The sequence below is a fragment of the Vicugna pacos genome, chromosome 3 (genome assembly GCF_048564905.1).
Source record: "Vicugna pacos chromosome 3, VicPac4, whole genome shotgun sequence".
Classification (NCBI taxonomy): Eukaryota; Metazoa; Chordata; class Mammalia; order Artiodactyla; family Camelidae; genus Vicugna; species Vicugna pacos.
The window spans coordinates 96,498,871-96,521,820 of NC_132989.1; the positions used below are offsets into that span (position 1 = coordinate 96,498,871).

Below are 22,950 nucleotides of genomic sequence, written 5' to 3' on the forward strand. Positions count from 1 at the left end.
TGGACCAGACTTTTAAAAATAATAAAAGAAAGGTTCATAGAATTTTCACATGACCCTACAGCATATGGTGTTGGTGACAAGCCACAGAAGTTCATTCAAAACTCATTTTTAACCACAGCAAGGTCTACCAGCTTGACTCGCATCCAGTAATAACCTGCAGTGCAGAATCTTGGCAGATAACCTCCCAGAAATTAGATTTCATTGTTGTTGCTGTCCCTGAGAAATATTTCACTATGTTAAAGACACTTGAAAGCAGTGATTCTCATCTGGGTGCTCTTTTGCCTCCTGCAGGATATTTGGCAATGGCAGGGAATATTTTTGATGGTTGCAATTCAGGGAGGGTAGAGGCCGGAGATGCTGCTTAAAAACATCCTGCAAGGCCCAGCATGGCCCCCGCAACGAAGAGTTATCTGGTCCAAAATACACAGAAGGCTGAGGTTGAGAAACATTGCTTTCAAGGATTCATCTTGAACATTTTAGTTGCACTTTTGTACAAAGATTTCTTGATCAGAGGCATTTCTCGGTCTTCTGTTTAACTTGAAACTTTGCAGATACTAACTACAATATGTAAAATAGATATACAACAAGTTCCTTCTGAATAGCACAGAGAACTATATTGAAATCTTGTAGTAACCTATAATGAAAAAGAATGTGAAAATGAATATATGTATGTTCATGTATGACTGAATCACCATGCTGTACACCAGAAATTGACACAACATGGTAAACTGACTGTACTTAAATTTTTTTTAAACTTGCATTAAATAACTGATGTTTAGTTAGTAAGTTCATAGAAAATAATCTTTCTTAGTTATTTACTTACTAACATAGAAGCTTTAGAATTAGTGGCAAATTTTCTAAAGTTTGCTTTTTAGACAGCTGTAGGTTATAATGCCAAGTACACATAGTTAGCACACACTCTTCTCTTACCTGGAATGGACACTGACATGAGGAGGTAAGGAATGAACAGACAAAGTGTTACTGGCCAGCAAGACTGAGACCAGAGTCAGGCAAGCCAGCGCCCTAGGTATCTCCCTTTTAAGGAGATGCTCACGGACCTGTACTTGAAGGAACCTGAGAGTAAGTGCCTCTTCTGTTTGTTTGTGTGTGGTAAAATACATATAACATAAAATTTACTATTTTAACTATCTTAAAGCTCGCAGTTCAGTGGTCTGAGTTCATTCACAACATTATGCAACCATCACCACTTGTCTAGTTCCAGAACATCTTCATCGCTCATTCCCATTCATACCCATTCAGCAGCTTCTCTGGATTCTGCCCATTACCCCAGCCCCAGAGCAACCCTCATCTGCTTTCTGTCTCTACAGACTTGCCTGTTCTGGATATTTCATATACATGGAATCATATAGTATGTGGCGTTTTGTGTCTGGCTTCTCTCACTTAGCATAATGTTCTCAAGATTCCTCCATGTTGGAGCATGTAGCAGTACTTTCTTCTTTTTTATGGCTGAATAATGTTCCATTATGTGTATATTGTGTATCCATTCAGCAGTTGATGGGCATTTGGCTTGTTTTCACCCGTTGGCAATTGTGCTGCTATGAACATTCTTGTATGAGTTTTTGTTTGAACACCTGGTCTCAGTTCTTTTGGGTGTATACCTAGGAGTGAAATTGATGGGTGACATGATAATTTTAAGTTTCACTTTTTGAGCAACTGCTAGACTTTTTCCCACTGTGCCTGCATCATTTTACATTCCCACCAGCAATATATGAGGGTTCCAATTTCTCCAACATCCTTGCCAAAATGTTATTTTTTCCTTTTTTGAATTCTAGCCATCTTAGTGGGTGTGAAATGGTACCTCATTGTGGTTTTGATTTGTGTTCCTGAATGGCTGATGACACTGAGCATCTTTCATGTGCTTTCTGGACATTTGTGCCCCTTAAATTTTGCATCCTAGGTGTCTCATTTGCTTTGACCTAATTCTAATTCTGCTGACCAGCATCTGACATCAAATGCCAGGTGTCTCATAACCACAGTAGAGTGAAAAGGTAGAGATATGTGCCTTCAAGTCATATAGTTCTGGGTTCAGATACCACTTGGACTAAATATATAGTTTCTTTCATATCTACAGTTGAACCAGACCCACCTGTGAACCTGACTTTGGAATTAAAACAGCCAGAAGACAGAAAATCATATCTGTGGATGAAATGGTTTCCACCCACCCTGGTTGACGTCAGATCTGGTTGGCTCACACTCCAGTATGAAATTCGATTAAAACCTGAGAAAGCAGCTGAGTGGGAGGTGAGTCAACAGAAAGCTTTTGGAAGGAACCATGTCCTTCGGCAAAGATGAAGCCCTGTAACTGAGAACAGGCCATGCCTTCTAATTATGGGGCCACCATGTTGCTTCCCTGATGCTGATGTGACCCACCCTCATGTGGAAGGGCCTTCTCCCCTCCACTGGGATGGGTGGGGGCTCGTATCCACAGCTGTCCCACGGCCAGCTCCCTGGTACTGAGCCAGCTTCCAACCCACCTCCCTCAGGAGATCTTAGATCTAAATATCTATGAGAGTACATAAAAGACACCAGTGGGAGGAAAAGATCTCAGTGTAACCAGTCCCTGGCCAATGGCATTTTTATTTACTTTAAAATATTTCATTGTAAAGAAATAATGCAGTAAATTATAGGCATCATGATATTCTACTCTTAAATACTTTAGTATGTCTCTTTTAAACAGGGAATATTTCCAAACATAGCCAAAATAATAGGATCACATGTAGAAAATTAATTAAAATTCCTTAATATCATTTTTTAGTTCCTTAATATTATTTAACAGGCAGTCCATATTTTACTTCCCCTAATTACTTTGAAAAATATCTTTAACAGCTAGTTAGTGCAATCCAGAATCCACTTCAGGATCGCATACTGTGGCTGGCTGAGCTATCCCCTTACTCTCAATATGTTTGGGAGACTGGGCCACTTGTCCCAGAGAATGTCCCACCTTCTGCATTTGTCTGGTTAGTTCTTTGTGCGATCATTTAGCTAATTTCTCTGTCCCCATATTTTTCTGTAACCAGATATTAGATCTAAAGACTTGCTTAGATTCAGGTTGAACCATTTGGGTTAAAAATACTTCAGAGGTGATATTATATGCTTCATATTGCATCATAGTAAATCTGGTTGATATTACCATTAAACAATCTGGTTGACCTACCATAAATGATACTAAAATTGACTCCTGGATCAGAGAGGTCCCAACCTGATCCCTTGGTTGTAAAGTCATGTTTAATTTGTGCAGAGTTGCTTCAGTGTTCTGTGTCCTGTTCTCTTCCACCTAATGGCTTTACACCAATGAATAATCCTTGAATCAATTTATTATAGTTTACAAAATAATACAGTATTTAGAAGGCAGAATGTAGGAAGCAGAATATTTGTCTTTCTGAAATAGAGTTCCAAATGCAGAGATAGGAAACCTGTTGTTTTTGTGTGAGCTATGTTTTAGAGGAGGAAGGGATGGGCTGAGAGGGTAGAATGGTGTGAACAGGGGTATTTACTAAGTGTGATCATTTGGTCATACTCCTTCAATAGTTTATTATCTTAGGGAAGAGTCTCTTTCTTCTTAACACAAATCAAAGTGACTTCTGTTTCCCTTATTCCTCCTTAGACTCATTTCGCTGGGCAGCAGACTCAGTTTAAGATTCTCAGCTTATATCCAGGACAGAAATACCTTGTCCAGGTTCGCTGCAAGCCAGACCATGGATTCTGGAGTGAGTGGAGCCCAGAGAGCTCCATCCAGATACCTAACGGTGAGTATCTTGGCTACCTTTTGCTTATATTCCTAAATATTTTTCAAATGGAATGAGTTTAGTAAAATTGTATGTAGTAACTACTTAACGAGAAACTGTCTTGAGCCTTTGCCAGAAGAATGAGTAGAGGTGGGTTTATCAACTCTCCACTCAGCACAAAGGCATTTGGAAGTGTCGCGTTGCTCCCTGGGTCACTGTTGGTGAGGACCAGTTTCTAGGATAAGTCTGCAGACACGGGCTTGGAGTGTCTCACGTGGCTAGATGCTCAGTCATTCTGTGCCCCCCCACCATCTGCCCCATCCCTATCATTTAGTCAAGGCCATCATCTAGTTCTCCCAGAGTTTGTAAGGTTTTCTCTCATCTAAAAGGCGTGAACTAATTTTCAGTCCCTAATGTTAGTATATGTTGGGGTCTCTTAGTCGAGGCACAGAATGTAAAAGGCACTCAATTGTTTAAGTGCCGTTACACATGGTGGCTTGTCTTCTCTGCAAGAGAATGATTCATCTCGCTTTTCTAAAGTACTTTACAAAGTCTTTACCTTGCTTGGTCCTCTTGACCATCTCAGCTCTTCAGAGAGAATAGAATGGCCATTAGGAACTGAAAGTGAGGAAACTAAAGCTCAGTGGAGTTAGAAGTCTTGCCCAGAACTACATGGTGAAGCCTAGCTCGTGTGAAAACTTGCTGGCCAAAGTGTCAGGACTTGCGTTGGCATACTGGAGAGATCCCTGAACTACGGGTCCTAAGACTGTGCGTCTAGTCCAGCCCCGGCTCTTACTGAATAAAAGTACAGGGTCTCGAGGCAGAAGGCCTGGGTTCAAATCCCAGACTGCAATTGTATAGCGACATGCCTCTAGGTAAACCACTCTGTGAGTCTCAGTTCCTCATCTTTACATATGGGCCATATCTGTAAAGAGCTTAACACCATGTGGCTTTTACTAAAAACTTAATAAATATTAGATTTTTTAAGATGGTTAATGCAATGACCATGTACCCTTGAATTTCCTCTATTAAGTATCAAATAAAATATTATTTAAAAGGATTCTGAAAATTTTAGAGTATCATAAAATATATGCCACATATTGAAATTTAATAATATTGGAAAAGAACTAAACTCCTCATTAAGGCTACTCTGTTTGGATTGCTGTTCAACTCAGAAGAGGTGTAGGGAGGGGGAGAAAAACTTACGTTCAAAAGTTTTGTTTGTTTGTTTGTTTTTAATGATGCTGTGTGTGATCAGAGCTTTCTGGCTGTTTGCTTTTTAGACTTCTCAACAAAAGATACAACCGTGTGGATCTTTGTGGCCGTTCTTTCTGCTGTCGTCTGTTTGATTATGGTCTGGGCAGTGGCTTTGAAGGGCTATAGGTACTTCACTGTCTATCAACTCTCCTCCCAATCATGGTTGTCAGGCATAATGGCTAAAAAACATAATACAAAAATGATGGAAACCTACAGATAATTCAGGCACCTCATTTTAACCATTAGTCATAGTGTGTTCCATGAAGAACCTTTTATCGGTGCTATTGAGAGTAGAATAGACTCATTTGAAACTGAAGCTCTTTCCATCCAGTGGAGGCTCACAATTGTGAAACAGTAAAACTCTGGCAAGAGCAGCAAATAATCCACTAGCAATTTCAGAATCAGCCTCCTCCATGAGCCAGAGTTATTTTGATGTCGGCCTCTGTAATTAGTAATTGTCTTCACCACGGCTTGTTGGTTTCACGTAGCCTCGGAGCTCTAACTCCGTGGGGCAGCTATTAGAAGATAATGCTGATCTTTCAAACATTACAAAGTGGCAACGTGTGTCATTTGTCTTCTCTCTCAAATTATTTTGTAGCATGGTGACCTGCATCCTTCCACCGGTTCCTGGGCCAAAAATAAAAGGCTTTGATACCCATCTGCTGGAGGTAGGTGCCAGAGATGAAGGAGGTATTGTGATTCGCTGGTCTGCAGTCATTATCCTTCCCTGTGTACACACAGTCCCTATAAGTTCAGCCTGGCCAGCTCGGCCATCCCTGACCAGCTTCTCTTCAGCATGTATGTTTACGGAAAGATGTGGGTGGCTCAGGGGTGCTTCCTACCAGATACCAGATACTAGTGTCAGATGGCAGTGGAAAAAAGCCAAGAGGCCAGGAACACACATGGTCTGTTCATAAGCACAGTCATAAATATTTTGTACAAATAATCAATTTAGAAAGAGGGTGAATATTTTGATTAATACGAAAAAGGGAGCTCCCACCAGCCCCTCCATCATACTTTGGTGTAAGCTCCCAATGGAATGTTCTTTACATAAGGCCATAGTAACCAAATATGCTGTTGTGATTTTTGGTCAATTTGAATGCTCAGTTGAGACTAGATCAGTACAGGGCCCACTTAGACAGATTCGAGTGGGAATTAAACTAAAGTGTTTTGAATGAAAAGAGAGGTTAGAACAGTTTAAATTTTTCTGCAGGTTGACATACAGAGTTTCAACTTGACCTTCAGCTTAACACTGATGTGTATAAAAAGCAGTTACCTGCACGTGTTGTCACTTGGCCCAGCCACTAGGAGGCCAAAAGCATGAGAATGTGAAACAGGAGTCCCAGGGGATTTGGCTGGACTGCCTTCACCTTGATTGCAGATAGCAGAGCAAGAACTGGAGCCCCAGAATTTGAGTTCCTGCTCCAGTGCTCTTACCACCACTGTCCAGTCTCTCGCACTGACTTTTGTAGACTCAGTATGAACATCTTAACTGACAAAATTAATGATTGTCCAGCTGGCAGTTTGACCTTTTAGCCACAGAAACTTCATGAGAGAATAACTGCTTTTTGTGTTTAAAAAAAAAAAGTTCTTGGATTTTTAATGGCATTACCTCTGATCCACAAAGGAAATTTCCTAGATGGGGCTAGTATTCCCATTTGACAAATGGAGACACTGAGGATCACAGAGCAGCTTGTCCAAAGTCATAAACCCTTTAATAAGTGCTAGAGCCAAGATGTAGGCACCAGTCCCTGACCTAAGTCAGAGGATGGGATGAGGGAGAAGAGCTGAATGTAAGAAGAGGAGGCAGGAGAAGGAGGGGGAGGGGGAGGGAAGGATAGAGAGGAGGAGGAGGAGGGAGAGGAACAGAAGGAGAGGGGAGAATCTGGGTTGGTGGGAAGGGAGGGAAGGGGAGGGGAAATGGAGTAGGAAGAGAGAACAAGCAGGCCAGGAGGAGCAGGGAGGATGGGGGCAGCCAGAAGAGGAGAAGGAAAAGTCCAGGATCAACAAACCACTGCCAGGCTTTGGGGTGGGGGGACAGGGTTAGGAGGCTAACAGCCAGACCTCAGAGCCAGTGAGTCCCAGAGTGCCCAGTGCACACATGAGCACAGCGGTTTTAGATGCTTCCCAAGCTTTTCTATTTAATAGTTAGATTTTTTATTACGTGGGTATATACTACTGGCCCATTAAACTCATGATCATTACTGCTTAGAGAAAGACTAAGTTAAAATCATGAATTGACTTTAAAAAATTAGATGACTTGTCATCCAGGAGGTGATTATAGATGGCCTGGGACACAAAGGTTTGGGAAATTCTGCTAGGCCGTGACCACATCCCACCTGCCCACAGTCATGAACACAGGCTTGACTGTGATGTTGCTGCGGAGTCATACAAAGCTAAGCTAACAGCCTTTTCTGTCCTTGGGTCTGTGTTTTCATAGAAGGGCAAGTCCGAAGAGCTTCTGAGCGCCCTGGGATGCCAGGACTTTCCTCCCACTTCGGACTGCGAGGACTTGCTGGTGGAGTTCCTGGAAGTGGACGACAGCGAGGACCAGCAGCTGATGCCAGCGCACTCAAAGGAGCACCCAGGTCCAGGCACCAAGCCCACACACCTGGATCCGGACAGTGACTCGGGCCGGGGCAGCTGCGATAGCCCTTCCCTTTTGTCTGAAAAGTGTGATGAACCTCGAGCCCCTCCCCCCAAGTTCCACCCTCCTGAGGGCATGGAGAAGCCAGAGAATCCGGGAACGAACGTGACCCGCACCCGAGACCCTCAGAGCACAAGCGTGGAAGGCAAAATCCCCTACTTTCATGCCGATGGATCCAAATCTTCAACATGGCCTTTCTCTCAGCCCCCCGGCATGCACAACCCCAGATCTTCTTACCACAACCTTGCTGATGTGTGTAAGCTGTCCCTGGGCACGGCAGGTGCCTCAGCCACTTTGTGGGACAAAACAGACAAATATGCTTTAAAACCCTCGAAAACCACTGAGGCTGGTGGGGAAGGAAAGGCCGCCGAGCCGAGGGAGCTGGAAAGCTTCCATTCCAAGACTGATCAAGACGTGGTGTGGCTGCTGCCCCAGGACAAAACCCCCTTTATCTCTGCCAAGCCCTTGGAGTACGTGGAGATCCACAAGATCAGCAAAGACGGAGCGCTGTCCTTGCTCCCCAAACAGAACGAGAACAGCAACCAGGCGGACAAAGCTGGCGCTCCTGAAACCGGCAAGGAGTACTCGAAGGTGTCCCAGGTGATGGATGACAATATCCTGGTGTTAGTGCAGGATCCTCGAGCTCAAAACCTGGCTTTGTTTGAAGAGCCAGCCAAGGAGGTCCCGCACTCCCTGCCACAGAATGCAGCTGAGAAAGACCTGGCCCCCTTTCCCGTGGGGCCAGGCCACCGCAGACTCCAGCTGGGCGGCTTGGATTACCTGGATCCCGCGTGTTTTACGCACTCTTTTCAGTGATAGCTTGATTCACGAAAGGGTGGGTTAGAATGTGATTTCTCTTCAGGTAACACTACAGAGTCCGTGAAATGCACTCTACCAGAGAATGCTCCAGCATGGGGTTAGAAGGACACTACCAAAACTCAGAGTTCACTCCTTTTCACGCTCCATTTTCAACCGGTTGCCTTTCTCCAACAGCTGATTCCAGAACAAATCATTTTCGTTTCCTGTGATTTGTAGATTTACTTTTTGCTCTTAGTAACAAAATTATGTGTTCAGTGAAATACAAGCACATTGTCTAGTACTGTTTAGAGACAGTACCAATAGGTATAGCCTCTGAAACAGGCTTTCATGGTTCAGTACGTTGCAGAAGGAAATGAAATCGTCAAAATTGTTTACCACAGGAAGATGGTAGATACGAGGAAAACGCCATGAAAACTGCTTTTGAAAACCAGTTGCTCAACCTTTGCACTCCTCCTTCATTTTATTAGTTAACTAAATACGATCCATTTAAAGGAAGAGTGCATTCCAGAACACCTGACAAATTGTTTAATCAGTTCCTATTATCACAATGATGCATTGCCAATTTGTAAGTAAAAAGGATGCCTCCAATTTTTTCTTAAAATAGTTTGAATTTGTTGAGCATGGATTTCCCCCCTAAATTACATTCCATTCTAGAGCTTCTAGAGATTATAGTTTTAGAAAGTGAAATATCCTTACACAAGAGGCAAATGAGTTTCATGTGAAAAATCTTTCCAAAATATTTTCTTGCTTCATTTTAGCATGATAGATAATTTATTATACCCCCCTAGTCTTCTGTTAGTAAAAAAAAAAAAAATCCCAAAAGACTAACCTTAATTTAAAGAAGAATCACAGCAGGATCCTGATGGAAGTACTGCCTTACTGTATATACAAACTGCGCTTTAATATAAACCCGTAAGTTTAACAGTGTATTTTTGAAGACTATTTTTCTATCACTTAGGTAAAATAAAAGACTATTTTCTATCTTCCCAGTACAGCTGTTTACGTTTTCAGTGGGGGCAGGATTTTCTGCTACAAGGTGATAATGAGTATTTCCAGGACACAGTAGTATATGCAGTCCCTGTTTGTGGAATAAGATGCCATATCAACCCAAAGGCCACAGAGGAATAGGAAGTGGGTGACAATATTTAATTTCCTGCACAGTGCAGTTAGCTTATCTGAGTCTTACTCTTCAGGATACTTTAAGCAACAATCACCGACCCAGAGTTTCAGGGCTCTCCACAGACCACAAAATTACTTCTCCTGTGATTTGGGGCTTCTTGGGGCTTCTGCTCTTCTCTAGGTAGATACACATAAAGCTCCCATGAAAAGGGGGAGTGGTGACATCTAACATACTGTTTTAGAGAGAGGGATTTTGTTTTGTTTTTCTGAGCAATCTGGAGCAACAAAGACATTTTAAGTAAAGCCAGGAGTTTGTATCTCTTGGGAGCAGATCCATTTGCAGAATTTTGGCAGAAGCAGAGACAGCACTCATGTCAGAAGTGTCCAAATACAAGTTCCAAGAAACCAGGCATTTGTGGAACAGTGAGAACAGCTGCAAAGACCAGGGTCTGGTAGTTAGAACCTCCAAGTCAATTCCAAGGGCAGGCTCTCCAAGAGCAATCAAAAGCCTGGATCTCCATTTTAAAGAGAACATCCATGACTCATCCAGCTGTCCGCCTCTGTCTTTGATTTCACCTGATGTCAAGTCCATTTCGATGTCCACTCACTAGCTGGGACGTAGAGAATTTGAACTCTCTCTGTGAGTTAAATATTCCACCCCAATAAGTCCATGTTGATACAAGCTGGACTCAGAGGTAGCCTGATGTTTGAAAGTGAACACATTGCCAGGGCTTCCAGAGTTGCAGAAGTAGTAACTCTGAGCTCTAGTCTCCCAATATACAAACAACATGTGAAGAGTGACAGGAATATTTGTGAAAGTTGTCCAAGTTTATTCAGTCCCCAAGACCCTTGCTACTCAAAATATAGTCCAAGGGCCAGCTTTGTCACATCCCCTGGATGCTGCTTGGAAATGCAGAATCTCGGTCCCGTTGCCCCAAACCTACAGAATCAGGATCAGAATTTTCCTAAGATCCCCAGATGATTCATGTGCACAATGAAGTTTGAGAAGCATTGCCTAAATGATCAGTTCCACTACAGGTTTTTTAGTGTGTGGAGCGATCCTCTCCCAGAAAGTACAGGTCGAGTCTACATGATTTGCATTGAACAATACTGTGTGTTAGGAGAAGGCATGATTTTTTAAAAAATCTATTGGTGGTTTAGGATTCACATAATAGTAGAGAGTGATCCACAAAAGTACACATAACTTCAAAGAGGGGTGGGAAATATATTCCACCTTGAGAAGCATTGACCAAAGATTCTGCCCTTCAAAGCCAGGACAGCCTAAACCTTTCCCAGAATAGTCCAATCTCCTCCAGGATGTAAATCAATGACTCTGATAGTACAAACATTCAAAAATAATCTTCTCTTCACATATAATTTGGTATATATGGGGAAAAAATGTTATGGCTAAAAATTCACCTTGAACTGAATCCTTAAAAAAATGCCAATTAGCAAGTAAATTACTACCACTCATTCAGTAAAGCCAAGACCATAATTCTATGGTCAATTAGCACTCTTTATTAAATTATGATCTATTTTCGATTAAGGAGTCCTGTAGTCGGATGGAAGGATGCAGAGACCCAGATTCTAGTCCTAACTGTGTTGCCTCAGAGCAACTCCTTTCTCTGGGCCTCAGTTTCCTCTGAGGAAATGTTAGACCAAATAATCTCCAATGTCTTTTTAAACTCTGACTCTTTGATTCCACGACTCACTGAATAGTTTCCAACAGCGATTATTAACCGATGCTTTGTATCTTAATTCAGCTAACAAATTATCTCCCTTTGTTAAAGAAATACAAGTCCTCTTCAGTGGTGTGCTCATTTTATTTCACTTTTAAATCATCAGTTCCAATTGTTCCTAACATACTGCACATGCATTTGATCAATATTTTAGGTACAGACTCAAAGTCCGTTAGTAAATCCAGGCTATGTTGAAGACTTGGTCGTGGAGGTCTTAAGTAGAAACTTAGAAAGACAAAAAAGATTGCTTATGAGCTTATGATCTAACCAGAAGTTCTGTGTATAGTAATGGTCTGGACTTATGCTCAGCACATATATCGTATGCAAATCAAATAGGAGTTGTCTCCCTAGCTTTGAGTCTTTCAGGAAGGTGAATTTTGGTCTGAGACCATTATGGCATCTATTTCAATGAAAGGAAAAGAAAGAACGAAAGAAAAGATGTTTGCAGAGGTTTGAGCATCTCAGGAGTCCACAAAATGCTGAGAGTAGCCTGTTACCCCCAAATCTGATTGGAAGTAGTGACTCTAATCTGCTCGGTGTTTGAGTTTATGGCTAAGAGGTGTCCATAACTCACAGTGCCGTGTGCCCACCACCATTTGTCCACATCGATTCCTTTGATATATGCTCTGATCTCATGTCAGGAAGCACTTTGATGTGTAAAGTGGAAAAGCATACACTGTTCATGTGGTTGTGGTCAATGAAGAGAAAGACTTCTAGATAAGCAGAGTCTGTTAGTTAACTTTTTACCTGCTGCTGATTAAAAAGAAAAAATAACTCTATACACTTCAGTTACTGAAATAGTACTATGAAAAATAACCTTTAATGGTGATGGTCAAATTATACTTCACTTCCAAATACAGTCTTGAGTTTTTCCACGCAAATTTCACAAATCTTGAGGGGGGAGAATCTTGCCGTTAGGTTATTTGAAATTGAAAAACTATAGGGCCAGGATGCTCCTGAAGAAGAATTTGTTTTATAAAAATTTCTGATAAAATGATTTTGAAGTTTGAAAAGTAACTACCTCCCCATCTCATCTTAATGTCCTTCCTTCAAAGCTGCTGACCGTTTAGAAATGAAAGACGTCGCGCCTCACACTTTGACTATTTTCTGTGACAGAGTTTTGGTGTATTTGCCATGTAACATTTAAAGTAACTGCTCTAGAATTTTACATTGTCTTGCTTTCTGTGGTTCAAAAACTGTATGACACATTGAAATATCTAATCCTCGTATTGTGATACCCACCAAGTAATACAAAGGAAAATAATTGTTTAATGACTTAGAATCTATCCATGTGTATTTCATTGTGTCTGTGTCTGGAAAACAAAACTGACAAAAATATGTAATCATATATTTCTATTGAAATAGTGAATGTACTCATTTTTTTCACAATTTCTGTCTAGAGGTCAGTGTAATTTACCATCGTACAGCTGATCTGGGGGTAAATGTTTAAATTACAATCCAACAATTGTTTATATTCAGCAACCCCTCAGCTTTGCTTCATGTGACCTGTGATACTTCTTGGGTATTATTTGCACCATGAGGCTCGTTTAGGGGCTTCATCAGTCATTTCAGATAACTTCAGAATCTCACGTGGAAACCAAAGCAATCTAGAACCAGCCTGTTAGGAGAGCTGTGTCTTCTGTAAAGCCATATGGAAGTGAAGGCCATGGAATAGCAAGTTTCCATATTTTCAAAGCTATCACTACCTCTGCTTTTTTTCTCTCCCTAGAAAATGCCAAGCAAAACTCTTTAACATTATATGAGAGATTAGAAGTGAGTGTTACAGTAATTTGCGGGGGTTTGGTTTTGTTTTGTATTTACATGAGAAGACATCTTCTAATTCACCAGTTTGTAGGTTTACGCTAGATTTTCTCAGTAGCCATTTTTACATTTTCTAAAAACTGACTGACAAATAAGGGTCAGAAAATACATAGGAAGTCACCAGATGAAAAACCAGTAAAGCCATAGATGCAGATTTTTTCCTAACCATGAGTCACCGCAAGGTGGTCATCCAAAGCCATGAAAATGGTATTTCTCACAATTTGATTTCCCTAAAGGCCCTAGAAATCAATCTTTTCCTCATTTGATTTTAATCATCAAATATATTATGAGGTGGGAAAAGTCGGCCCTACATGAGAAATAACCTTGTCTTGATTTTAAAAACTCATTTCTACATGAACTTACTGTATTTTTTTTTTAGCCTTAAATAATCATAGACGACAATGGTCATCTGATTTATCTTGCATCTTTAATTCTGTAAATCTTTGGTTATTGCACATTATGCTTTCTGGTTTTCATGGATTTATTCATTTGTCTCCTCCGATTTTGATGGGACAACGTGGACACTTAAATCCTTACCAGCAGTATGGGAAATAATGCTAATTGCTATTACCACACATCTTCATTTTTACTGCACGCCAAAAACAATGCTTGCCAAACAAAATCATCCCAATATAATATGATCATTATATTTCTCTTCATGTTATTGAAAATAACCAAGCTCAGTGCCTGGCTCAATAAACTTTTATTCCCCTCGCCTTCCCTTCCTCCATTTATTTTTATTTGATATGTAAATAAGCAGAATAACACATATGTGTGGCCGGAAACAATTTTCTTGATGGCTTTTTGCTGCTAAAGGATCTATAAATCTAGAAATTGTTGTATAAATTGGACCAAAACAGTTTTCCTCCTTTATCTTCACCCCTCCATATGATTGCAAAACAGAATTTCCCTCCTTCATCCCACCCCTCACACAAGAAGCTGCTAAAAATTAAATGAGAGGGAACCAGGAACACAGGGATCAGATCAGAGAAGCTCATTTAAATGTGAAATAAAGGAAAGGCAAGCCATCAAAAATGCGGAATGCTTTTGAATAGTATGATTCATCCATATGACTAACAGCATTTTTTTGGACAAAATTCATCGGATTAAATGTAAAAGGATAACCCTTTACTTTTAATGGCTCTAGATCTAGAAATCTTTACCTACTGTTGATGCTTGTGTGACAGAATTATGAGGTGGTGTGGGGTTGGCTTTACAAATTCTTCTCTGCCTCCTAAATTCTCCTCTGCCTCCTAAATTCTCTACATGCCATGTCTTACAGGGGAATGAGAAATGTCTTATGTGAGCATAACGCCCTAAAACTTGGCTTCTGTCAAAGAAGCAATAACTCCTCCATGATTATGTTGGTGCCATCTGCCTTTAATTATTGGACACACTCTTTTGCTTTTAAACTGGAAAAATTGGACTGTCATTCACCAGACACAGCATTCATGTAATTCATGATGAGCTGGAAAAGTCAGATGTAGCTAATTTTCCAAATGGCTGCATGTACTTTCCTAAAAGAAAACCGAAATTTTACATTGCCATATCGTGCCAGAACTGTATCTGAAAACTTCAGCCCACCCAACTTTCTACAACTTACTAACCAAGTTTTACACATTCTAAACTCCCCGATTTTAAGGGACTGGGAAATATAGTATCCATTTAGTAGAAATCTTAAAACCTTGGGGATGGGGGTAAGGTGGGACTATAGGAAATGGGGTTATTGCGAAGCACCTAATAGGACCTTACCAGCCAGGGAAGCAGATTCTTGCCAGATTTTCCTGTGAAAATCCTTCCAAATGACGCAGGTGAGACTATAGCCATTCTTGATATTGTGAAGCATATTCTGCTTTGGAGGTCTTGACACCTAGATTGGAATTCTTTTGTCTACAACCTCGCCTACTCACCCCACCCTGCAGCTTCTGCTGCCCATACAAGTGTTAAGTATTTTTCTCTTGTTACGATCAGGTTCACAGTAAAACATATGCTTACAAATGGACTTGAAGCACAGATATTTTTATGAATGTGATAAAATATTTTTTTAAGTAAAGGCTAGAGGATGTCGGTCAAATAAAACACCTGGATGTCAGTTGGGGAACACTGGTATAAGAAAAAGGAGCTCAGGAATTTTTATTACTGTATTTATAAATGTGTTTGAAAGAATTTGTAAATGTCACAGGCACATTTTTAAGGTGACACACATTCGCTCCATAAATTATTAAAAATTACAAGATGAGCTTAAATGACATTTTCCAGTCGTTTTACTTCACATAATCAATATTGATATTGTTACTGAACTGTGTAAATTCATGATGTATTTTTCAATCCTTTTTCAGACCAACTGCTTTTGCAATGGTAGCAATGCTTAATTTAATTTGAATCAATAAATTACTTCCTAAGCAATGATTTTTGGTCTTTATATATATATATACATGAAACACATTATTTTATGAATAATGTAAGTTTGGGAAGTTTTTATTTGTTTTGATGAAATTTATTAGGACATATTTTTTGAAAGAAGAAAAGAACGGCATTCTAAGTTTCTCTGGAAATAAAACACGCAGACACATGCTAAAATATTTGGCTTAGAACACTCATCCCAGGCATTTTTTTTTCCAGGAACCCATTTTTATGCTCCCCTTTCAATGTATTCTCTGATTTTATTTTCCTACTAATTCTAAATCAAAACTGACATCTTGCTTCCAACCCAGCTAAACTCTACATCTTCTCTTTCCACTGCCCTCAAGTTCCCCCAAGTTTTAGCCATTTACCAGATCCAAGCCTTAAAAATGCTAACGTGCTTGGAAGGCACACAGATGTTCCCTGAGCCTTCTGGGAATAACCAAGATCAATCACAATGAGAGTTTCCAAATCTGATACACAACCAGCTTTCCCAGATGACGCTTAAGCCACAAATCTCAGCACCGAGGATGCACAATTTTTTTTTTGTTTGCTTCTTCCTACCTAGAATTATCCTATGACTTCACCTAAAATTCCAGCTGTAATTTAATCTTCCATTTATGATCTTTTATTTGTTACATAAAATATTTCGACACACTTGAAAATTATTATAGAGGATGGTAACAACAAAGATCCACTTACCAACACCAAAACTTCACAAATATTGACTTTTTACCATACCTGTTCTGTAATGAAACACGACAAACGCAGTCATTTGCATTCCTTAATAACCAATTCTCTAGCTCCCTCTCCAGTGGTAACCACAACCCTACAGCTGTTGAATAGCCTTCCTGGCCATTTAAAAAATGCATTTACTTCATATATATGTATCTATAAACAATATATAATTATTCTGGTATTTATGAATTTTACATAGATAATAGCATATATCATTAAGCATCTTGATATTTTCTTCAACCAGCTTTGGGCTTTTTAGACCCAAACAGCTCCAGGTTATTGGTTTTATCTGCTGTATGCAATTGTGCACATATATGCAATCTATTTGTTAACCCCTGTGTTAATCAATCTCCATTTCCACTATTATAAATGACTCTGTAATGAACATTTTTAAGCAAGTCTCACATTTTAAGTATTTGCAACACTTTCTCCAGGATACACATCTAGAGGGGAAATTATTGGATCATAGGGAACACATATCTCAACATCTTCTTGATACTGATAACTTGTTTTCCAAAGTGGTTGCACCAATGCATACCCCAGTCAGCAGTGTAATAGTTTTCATTCCCTTCTTAATCATTGCCAAGTGTTGTCAGATATTTAATTTTTGACAATTTGATGGACATAAAAGACTTCATCGCTGTTATTTCCATTTTCATTGTCCTAATGAATCTGCTCTGTATCTGAACAACTCACCCTTGACTTGCATATCTTTGATGCCATCTTTGTCATCTTCTGAGTTTCTACATAAGCCTTGAGACCACATCTGGGCTTCTGTTCCAGTCCAGTGGTCAGTTTGTCTGTCCCTGCTCTGATGTTTCTGTGTTTTATTACCCTAGTTTTATGCAGTCTTACTATCTAGTAAATTAATTCTTACACCCCCACAACTTCTTCAAATTTATTCTGACAATTCTGGGCCATTTATTCATTAGATGAATTTTGAGATAAGCCTATCAACTTTCCCAAAAACTTGTGCTGGTAATTAAATTGTTGTTAATAGAACTTATGTGTTAATTCTGGGAGAAGTTACATTTTTATGAGTGTGTCTTCCTAATCATGAACGTGGTATCACTTCATTTACTTTTGTCTTTAATAAAGCTTTATGCTATTCTTCATAAATGTTTACATGTGTTTTATTAGATTCATCCCTAGGCACCAAAAAGATCTCATTGCTACTGTAAATGGTATCTTTTTAAAAATTATCTTATTCTACTAAGCAGTTGTCTCTTATATATAGAAATCACTGATTTTTTTAATATTGATCCCATATCCTGGAACCTTATTGAAATCTAATTATTAGTACTTATAATCTGTAGGTTTTCTCAGATTTTCCATTTTTACAACTGTATCATCAGAATGTAACAACTTTGTTTCTTCTTTTCTGGTCCTTAGACCTCATTTCTTTTTTCTGATCTATTTCTTGGGGTTGGATTTCCAGTACAAGGTTGAATAGAAGCAGAATAGTGGACATTCTTTTTGTTCCTGACTTTAAAGAAAATACTACTAAAATGTCACCATTAAGTAAGTCTCCTGTAGGTTTTTACAGATACCCTTGGTTGTGTTAAGAAAACTTCTTTCCATTCCTTGTCTGTTAATAATTTTTTTATCTTGAATTGGTGTTAAAGGCTCTCAAAATTTTTTTCTACATCTATTGATATGTTAATGTGGCTCTTCTCCGTTATTCAGTTAATACACAAATTATTACAGAGAATTTATTGAGAGAAAATACTTCAATGTTAAGTTACCCTCGCATTCTTAGGGTGAATTCTACTTGGTCATGATGTGTTTTTGCAAACATTGCTGCATTCAATTTGCTAACATTTTATTTAAGAATTTTACATTTATGAGATTCATCTTTTGTGCTGCTTAAGATAGAGCTTTCTGAGGTGATTTGTAAACAAGGTAAACTCTTCTAAGATTATGGAAATTCCTCTTTCTCCTTGAAATTCTACCCATTTTTGCTTTATATATTTTGTGACTGTATTATTAGATATATATATACATTTAAATATTCAGTCTTCCTAACAAACTACTCCTTTCATCATTGAATACAATCCCCTTTACCCTTAATGATTCTCTTTGTCTTAAAACATTTTTTTTTCCTGGTGCCAATATTGCTACACTAGCTTGCTTTCAGGTGGTAGTTCTCTGATGAATCTCTTTTCATTCTTTTGCTTCAGTTGTTTTAAGTTATTGTTTTAAGTGTTTCTTTTATGAACAGGGTATAGCTAGATTTTGTTTTCTCATACGAATGGAGAATTTTTTTCTGTTAGGTGATAAATCAGTTCCCTTTTCCTCATTGGGAGCACCTTTTCTTCATTCTTTTGCAATCTGAATCTATTTGCAATTTAAATCAACCAACTCTGTGATAATCACTGTAGGAACAGGATATAATTAGAGGTCCTAGTCAGAGAATTCACTGTATCTGAGGGCCCGAGCTTAGGGGCAGCTCTTCTCCCATCCCTGTTTCAACCCTGGCCATAGGGAGCCAGATTCTAATGACTCTCCTCCTGATGCAACTGGAAGAGACAGTGAGCTTAGGTTGTGAAGTTCAAGGGAATGAACAACTGGAGAAATCCAACTGCTGAAGACCCTATACACAGAACTATTTCTGCCATACATTCTACCAAAAAGAAATTAATTTGGATGTTCAAGGCCTTCCTTTTAACTCTTCCTCAATTAAGTGATCTGTCAGTCACTCGACCACGCGCATTACTGAACAACACTTGACGAACACTGTGTTCCAGGCTCGGTGCTAGGATTCAGGAAGAATTAGGTACATGCTTTTTGTTCCCTTGGGAACTACAGTCTAGTGGGAAGGCTGAGATAGCCATTGTGTCTGGTCTCACTAGACCGACTTTTTATTTAAAAACTATTGTCTAATAATTCCAGGTGAGACTTGACCAAAGAGTTCACCATAATACACAAAGAACTTTGACTCTACACCATTTTTCAAGAAAATCAGTACTGCCCCAAAGTCTAAGAGTGTCTGAGCCACATCTCCTTGCAGATCTTCTCCCCAACACAACTGCCATTTCTGCACCTCAGTCCGAGCAGCCGCACACGCTCCCCTTCCGAATCCACTCACTGTGAAATAGAACACCTGTACAAGGCAGGCTCACATAAGCTGGGTTTTATCTGGAATCCTTACAAACTGTTTTCCTTTCCTTCAATCCATCACTCCTAAATGAGTTAGAAGAGGGGAAGAGTCACTTTGGAAAAGCTTTTATTTATCCTTAGTAACTCTTACAGACCCTGCTCTGTTATTGGCAGAAGGTTTGGGTCAAAGAGTAAAGTTCACTCAGGATTTAACTGATAAATCATTAGTGAAACTGTGTGCAAATAAAACCTCCCTATAATTATTAACATGATGACAGAATTTCCATCTCTCCTCGTTTGCCAATTATCTTTTTCAAGGAGAAATACCAATACTTTCCTGGCTAGTGAAATATATCTGTATCTTCAAAGTCATTCATTATCTGGGAAATAGAGAAAGCAAGTCTCTTAACTGACATCCTGTCCCTCCTATTTACCAGTCATCGGGTAGTGCTAGATAAAATGAAGAACATTACATCTGGCCTGCTTAAAGGAGAGAGAACAAAAAGAACCAGATGTTTCTTAAAGTCCCTGTAACTCAGAGATAATTTCTGTTTAATAGTAATTTTACCTGTGACCCTAGAGGAAGATCTTGGATTGCTATTTCAAATGACTCCTAGACCTGGGGGATCTATGTTTCCTCTTCATCCTAGTTTTCAGATTCAGTGGATATCACCGTAATTCTAAAAAGATCAAAAGACCCAACATCTTGAAAAAAAATTGTGTGCCATGTTAGTTGAATTATGAATTGATGCCATCTTATTAGAGTGCATTTAAAATACACATACTTTTTTATTGAAGTATAGCTGATTTATGTTGTGTTAGTTTTAATATACAGCATAGTGATACAGTTATATGTATACATTTATTCTTTTTCATATTCTTTTTCATTATAGGTTATTACAAACTATTGAATATAGTTCCTTATGTTAAACAGTAGATAAAATGTACATACATTTTGACTTAGAAATCCCTCTTCAAGGACTTGTCCAAGGAAAAGATCCAGTGCACAAAATTCTGTGTTCTAAGATGTTGGAGAAAATATTACTGTCCATCAATGAGGACTTACTAAATAAAATATATGGGCTTGTTAAATAAAATATATGGAGACTTCTGGCTTCTTCAATATGTAAAGAGCTTGGAAGATGTCACTCCCATTGAGGAAGATGGACAAACTGAAAACAAATGACTTTTCTTGAACCCAGCAAAGAAGTGAGGTTGCAGAGTGAAACATCACTCTGAAATCTAGAAATACAGGCAAATATTAAAATTCCCAGCCAAGATTTTCTTAACCTGGAGCCATAACTGGTAGAAATACTTAAATAGGAACTTTTGATAAACTGCTAGAGGCTGAGTGTAGACTAGCATGAGAAAGAGAAGCTCCCTGGTTGCCAGAATTTTAGGAGGTCCCTAAACTTTTATGGCATTACCTACAGGAACATCACCAGGTTGTCATGGTGATGATCCCTTTATTGCTCTGGCTGGGGAAGGGGGAGGGGAATCATCATGAAACAAACAGACTTCGCGTGAACAAAGATCTGTTCTCCAGGGAGACGACTCTGCCAGAGCCCTGTATCAGCTGTGTTTCATTCACACACCAGCCACCTATATGATTCCCACCTCACCTAAGGGAGAAAAAAGAACATACTCAAAAGGCATAAGGGCTTCAAAGAAACAGACTGGCAAACTGAAGCCAGGGGAGGGAATAGAAGCAGAAATTTTTTCAGTTTGTACTCATAGAGAATCACAGCCCAGTCCAGAGACATAGGCCCAATTAGACACTGAGATCTAATCATAAGATTTCAGGGCTCCACTCCTACACTGTGGGTGGAATGTAATTTGGAACAGCCTCTATGGAAAACAATATGAAGATTCCTTTAAAAAATAAAAATAGAATACCATATGATCCAGCAATCCCACTCCTGGGTGTGTACCTGGGAGAAACCCTAATTTGAAAAGATACATGCACCCCTATGTTCACAGCAGCACTATATACAATAGCCGAGACATGGAAGCAACCTAAATGTCCATCGACAGATGACTGAATAAATTAAGATGTGGTGTATATATATATATATATATAATGGAATACTACTCAGCCATAACAATGAATAAAATAATGTCATTTGCAGCAACATGAATGGACCTAGATATTATCATACTAAGTGAAGTAAGTCAAAGAAAGACAAACATCATATGATATCACTTATATATGGAATCTTAAAAAAATGATATAAATGAATTTATTTACAAAATAGAAACAGACTCATAGACACAGAAAACATAGTTACCAAAGGGGAAAGTGGAGGGGAGGGATAAGTTAGGAGTTTGGGGTTAGCAGATACACACTACTATGTATAAAATAGATAAACAACAAGGACCTATTGAATAGCACAGGAAACTATATTCAATATCTTGAAATAACCTATAATGGAAAAGAATATATGTACACATATAAAACGGAATCACTATGCTGTACACCAGAAACTAACACAACATTGTAAATCAAGTGTACTTCAACTTTTAAAAAAGGATTTTAGGGCTCCAGTATAATAATAGTGGGTTGCAGATCAAAGTGCTGCTCTGGCTCTATTTAAAGAGAAATCCTTAGGGAAGCCCTAAGATAACAGGAAACAAAAATAAGAACACTAGGGGAATTTGAATCCTCTGGCACCTACAACTACAGAAAACATTAAACACAACCCAGCTTCTAACCAGATTAACGTAAGACCTCACACTGAAGGCTTATTTACCTCAGGTCTTATTACCCAATATATCACGTGCAGCTTTCATCAAAAAGTTGCCAGAGATGCTAAAATGATAGGGAAAAAATCACAGTCTGAAGAGACAAAGTAAGCACCAGAATCAGACTCAAATACAGCACAAATATTGGAATTATCAGACAATTTAAAACAACTATGATCAATACATTAAGGGCCCTAATGGAAAAGGCAGGCATTATATAGTATCAAATGAGTCATGTAAAGAGAGAGATAAGAGACTCTCAGAAAGAACTGAAAGGAAATGCTAGAAATCAAAAACACGTAATAACAACAAAACATAAGAGAAATGAAAAATGTCTTTGATGGGCTCATGAGTAGACCGAATAAGGCTGAGGAAATAATTGGTGAACTCCAAAGACAGGTAATAGAAATTTCCCAGATTAAAATGCAGTGAGAAAATAAAGTGGAGGGAAAAAAACATACAGAATCTCCAAGAACTGTGGGACAGTTTCAACAGGTGTAATAAATGTGTAATTGAAATACAAGAGGAGAAGAAAGAACCGGGAAGATATAATCGCCAAGAATTTTCTAAAATTAAACATATCATGGAATACTATGAAAGAATTAAGAATGATAACTCAGATCTCTATATTTTGAATGAAAAGCTATATTATTGACTATAAGTAGTTTAGGAAACAGCCTGTATATATGCAGGCATACACAAGTATAAAAATTTTTCTGAAAAAATCTTTACAAAAATATAGGTTAGATTTGCTCTGATTTTTATTTTCTTCCTTATGTTTTTCTAAGCTTGAGTTTGTTATTTACACAAAAAGCATCTA

At 38.9% G+C, this 22,950-nt stretch overlaps 1 protein-coding gene and 1 long non-coding RNA gene across 5 annotated transcripts in view; one reads left to right on the forward strand and one right to left on the reverse strand.

Moving 5' to 3' along the window:
* Nucleotides 1-12,602, forward strand: part of PRLR (prolactin receptor) — a 138,492-nt gene extending 125,890 nt beyond the window's left edge. For 3 of the 4 annotated variants that reach the window (XM_072958787.1, XM_072958785.1, XM_072958786.1), the window contains 5 exons: nt 2,093-2,262; nt 3,626-3,767; nt 5,030-5,129; nt 5,602-5,671; nt 7,444-12,602. In XM_072958787.1, the coding sequence (XP_072814888.1) occupies nt 2,093-2,262; nt 3,626-3,767; nt 5,030-5,129; nt 5,602-5,671; nt 7,444-8,466 (1,505 nt within the window). In that variant the 3' untranslated portion in view covers nt 8,467-12,602. Of the gene's footprint in view, nt 1-2,092; nt 2,263-3,625; nt 3,768-5,029; nt 5,130-5,601; nt 5,672-7,443 lie in introns of those variants that run through there. The other variant, XM_072958788.1, reaches the window with a different exon arrangement.
* A 1,905-nt stretch (nt 12,603-14,507) lies between these two features.
* On the reverse strand, nt 14,508-20,795 carry LOC140695707 (uncharacterized). The gene is made up of 2 exons (XR_012071535.1): nt 20,341-20,795; nt 14,508-15,018 (listed from the first exon to the last, which is right to left on the reverse strand). It is a non-coding gene; the product is annotated as an uncharacterized lncRNA (long non-coding RNA).
* Between the last annotated feature and the right edge of the window lie 2,155 nt (nt 20,796-22,950).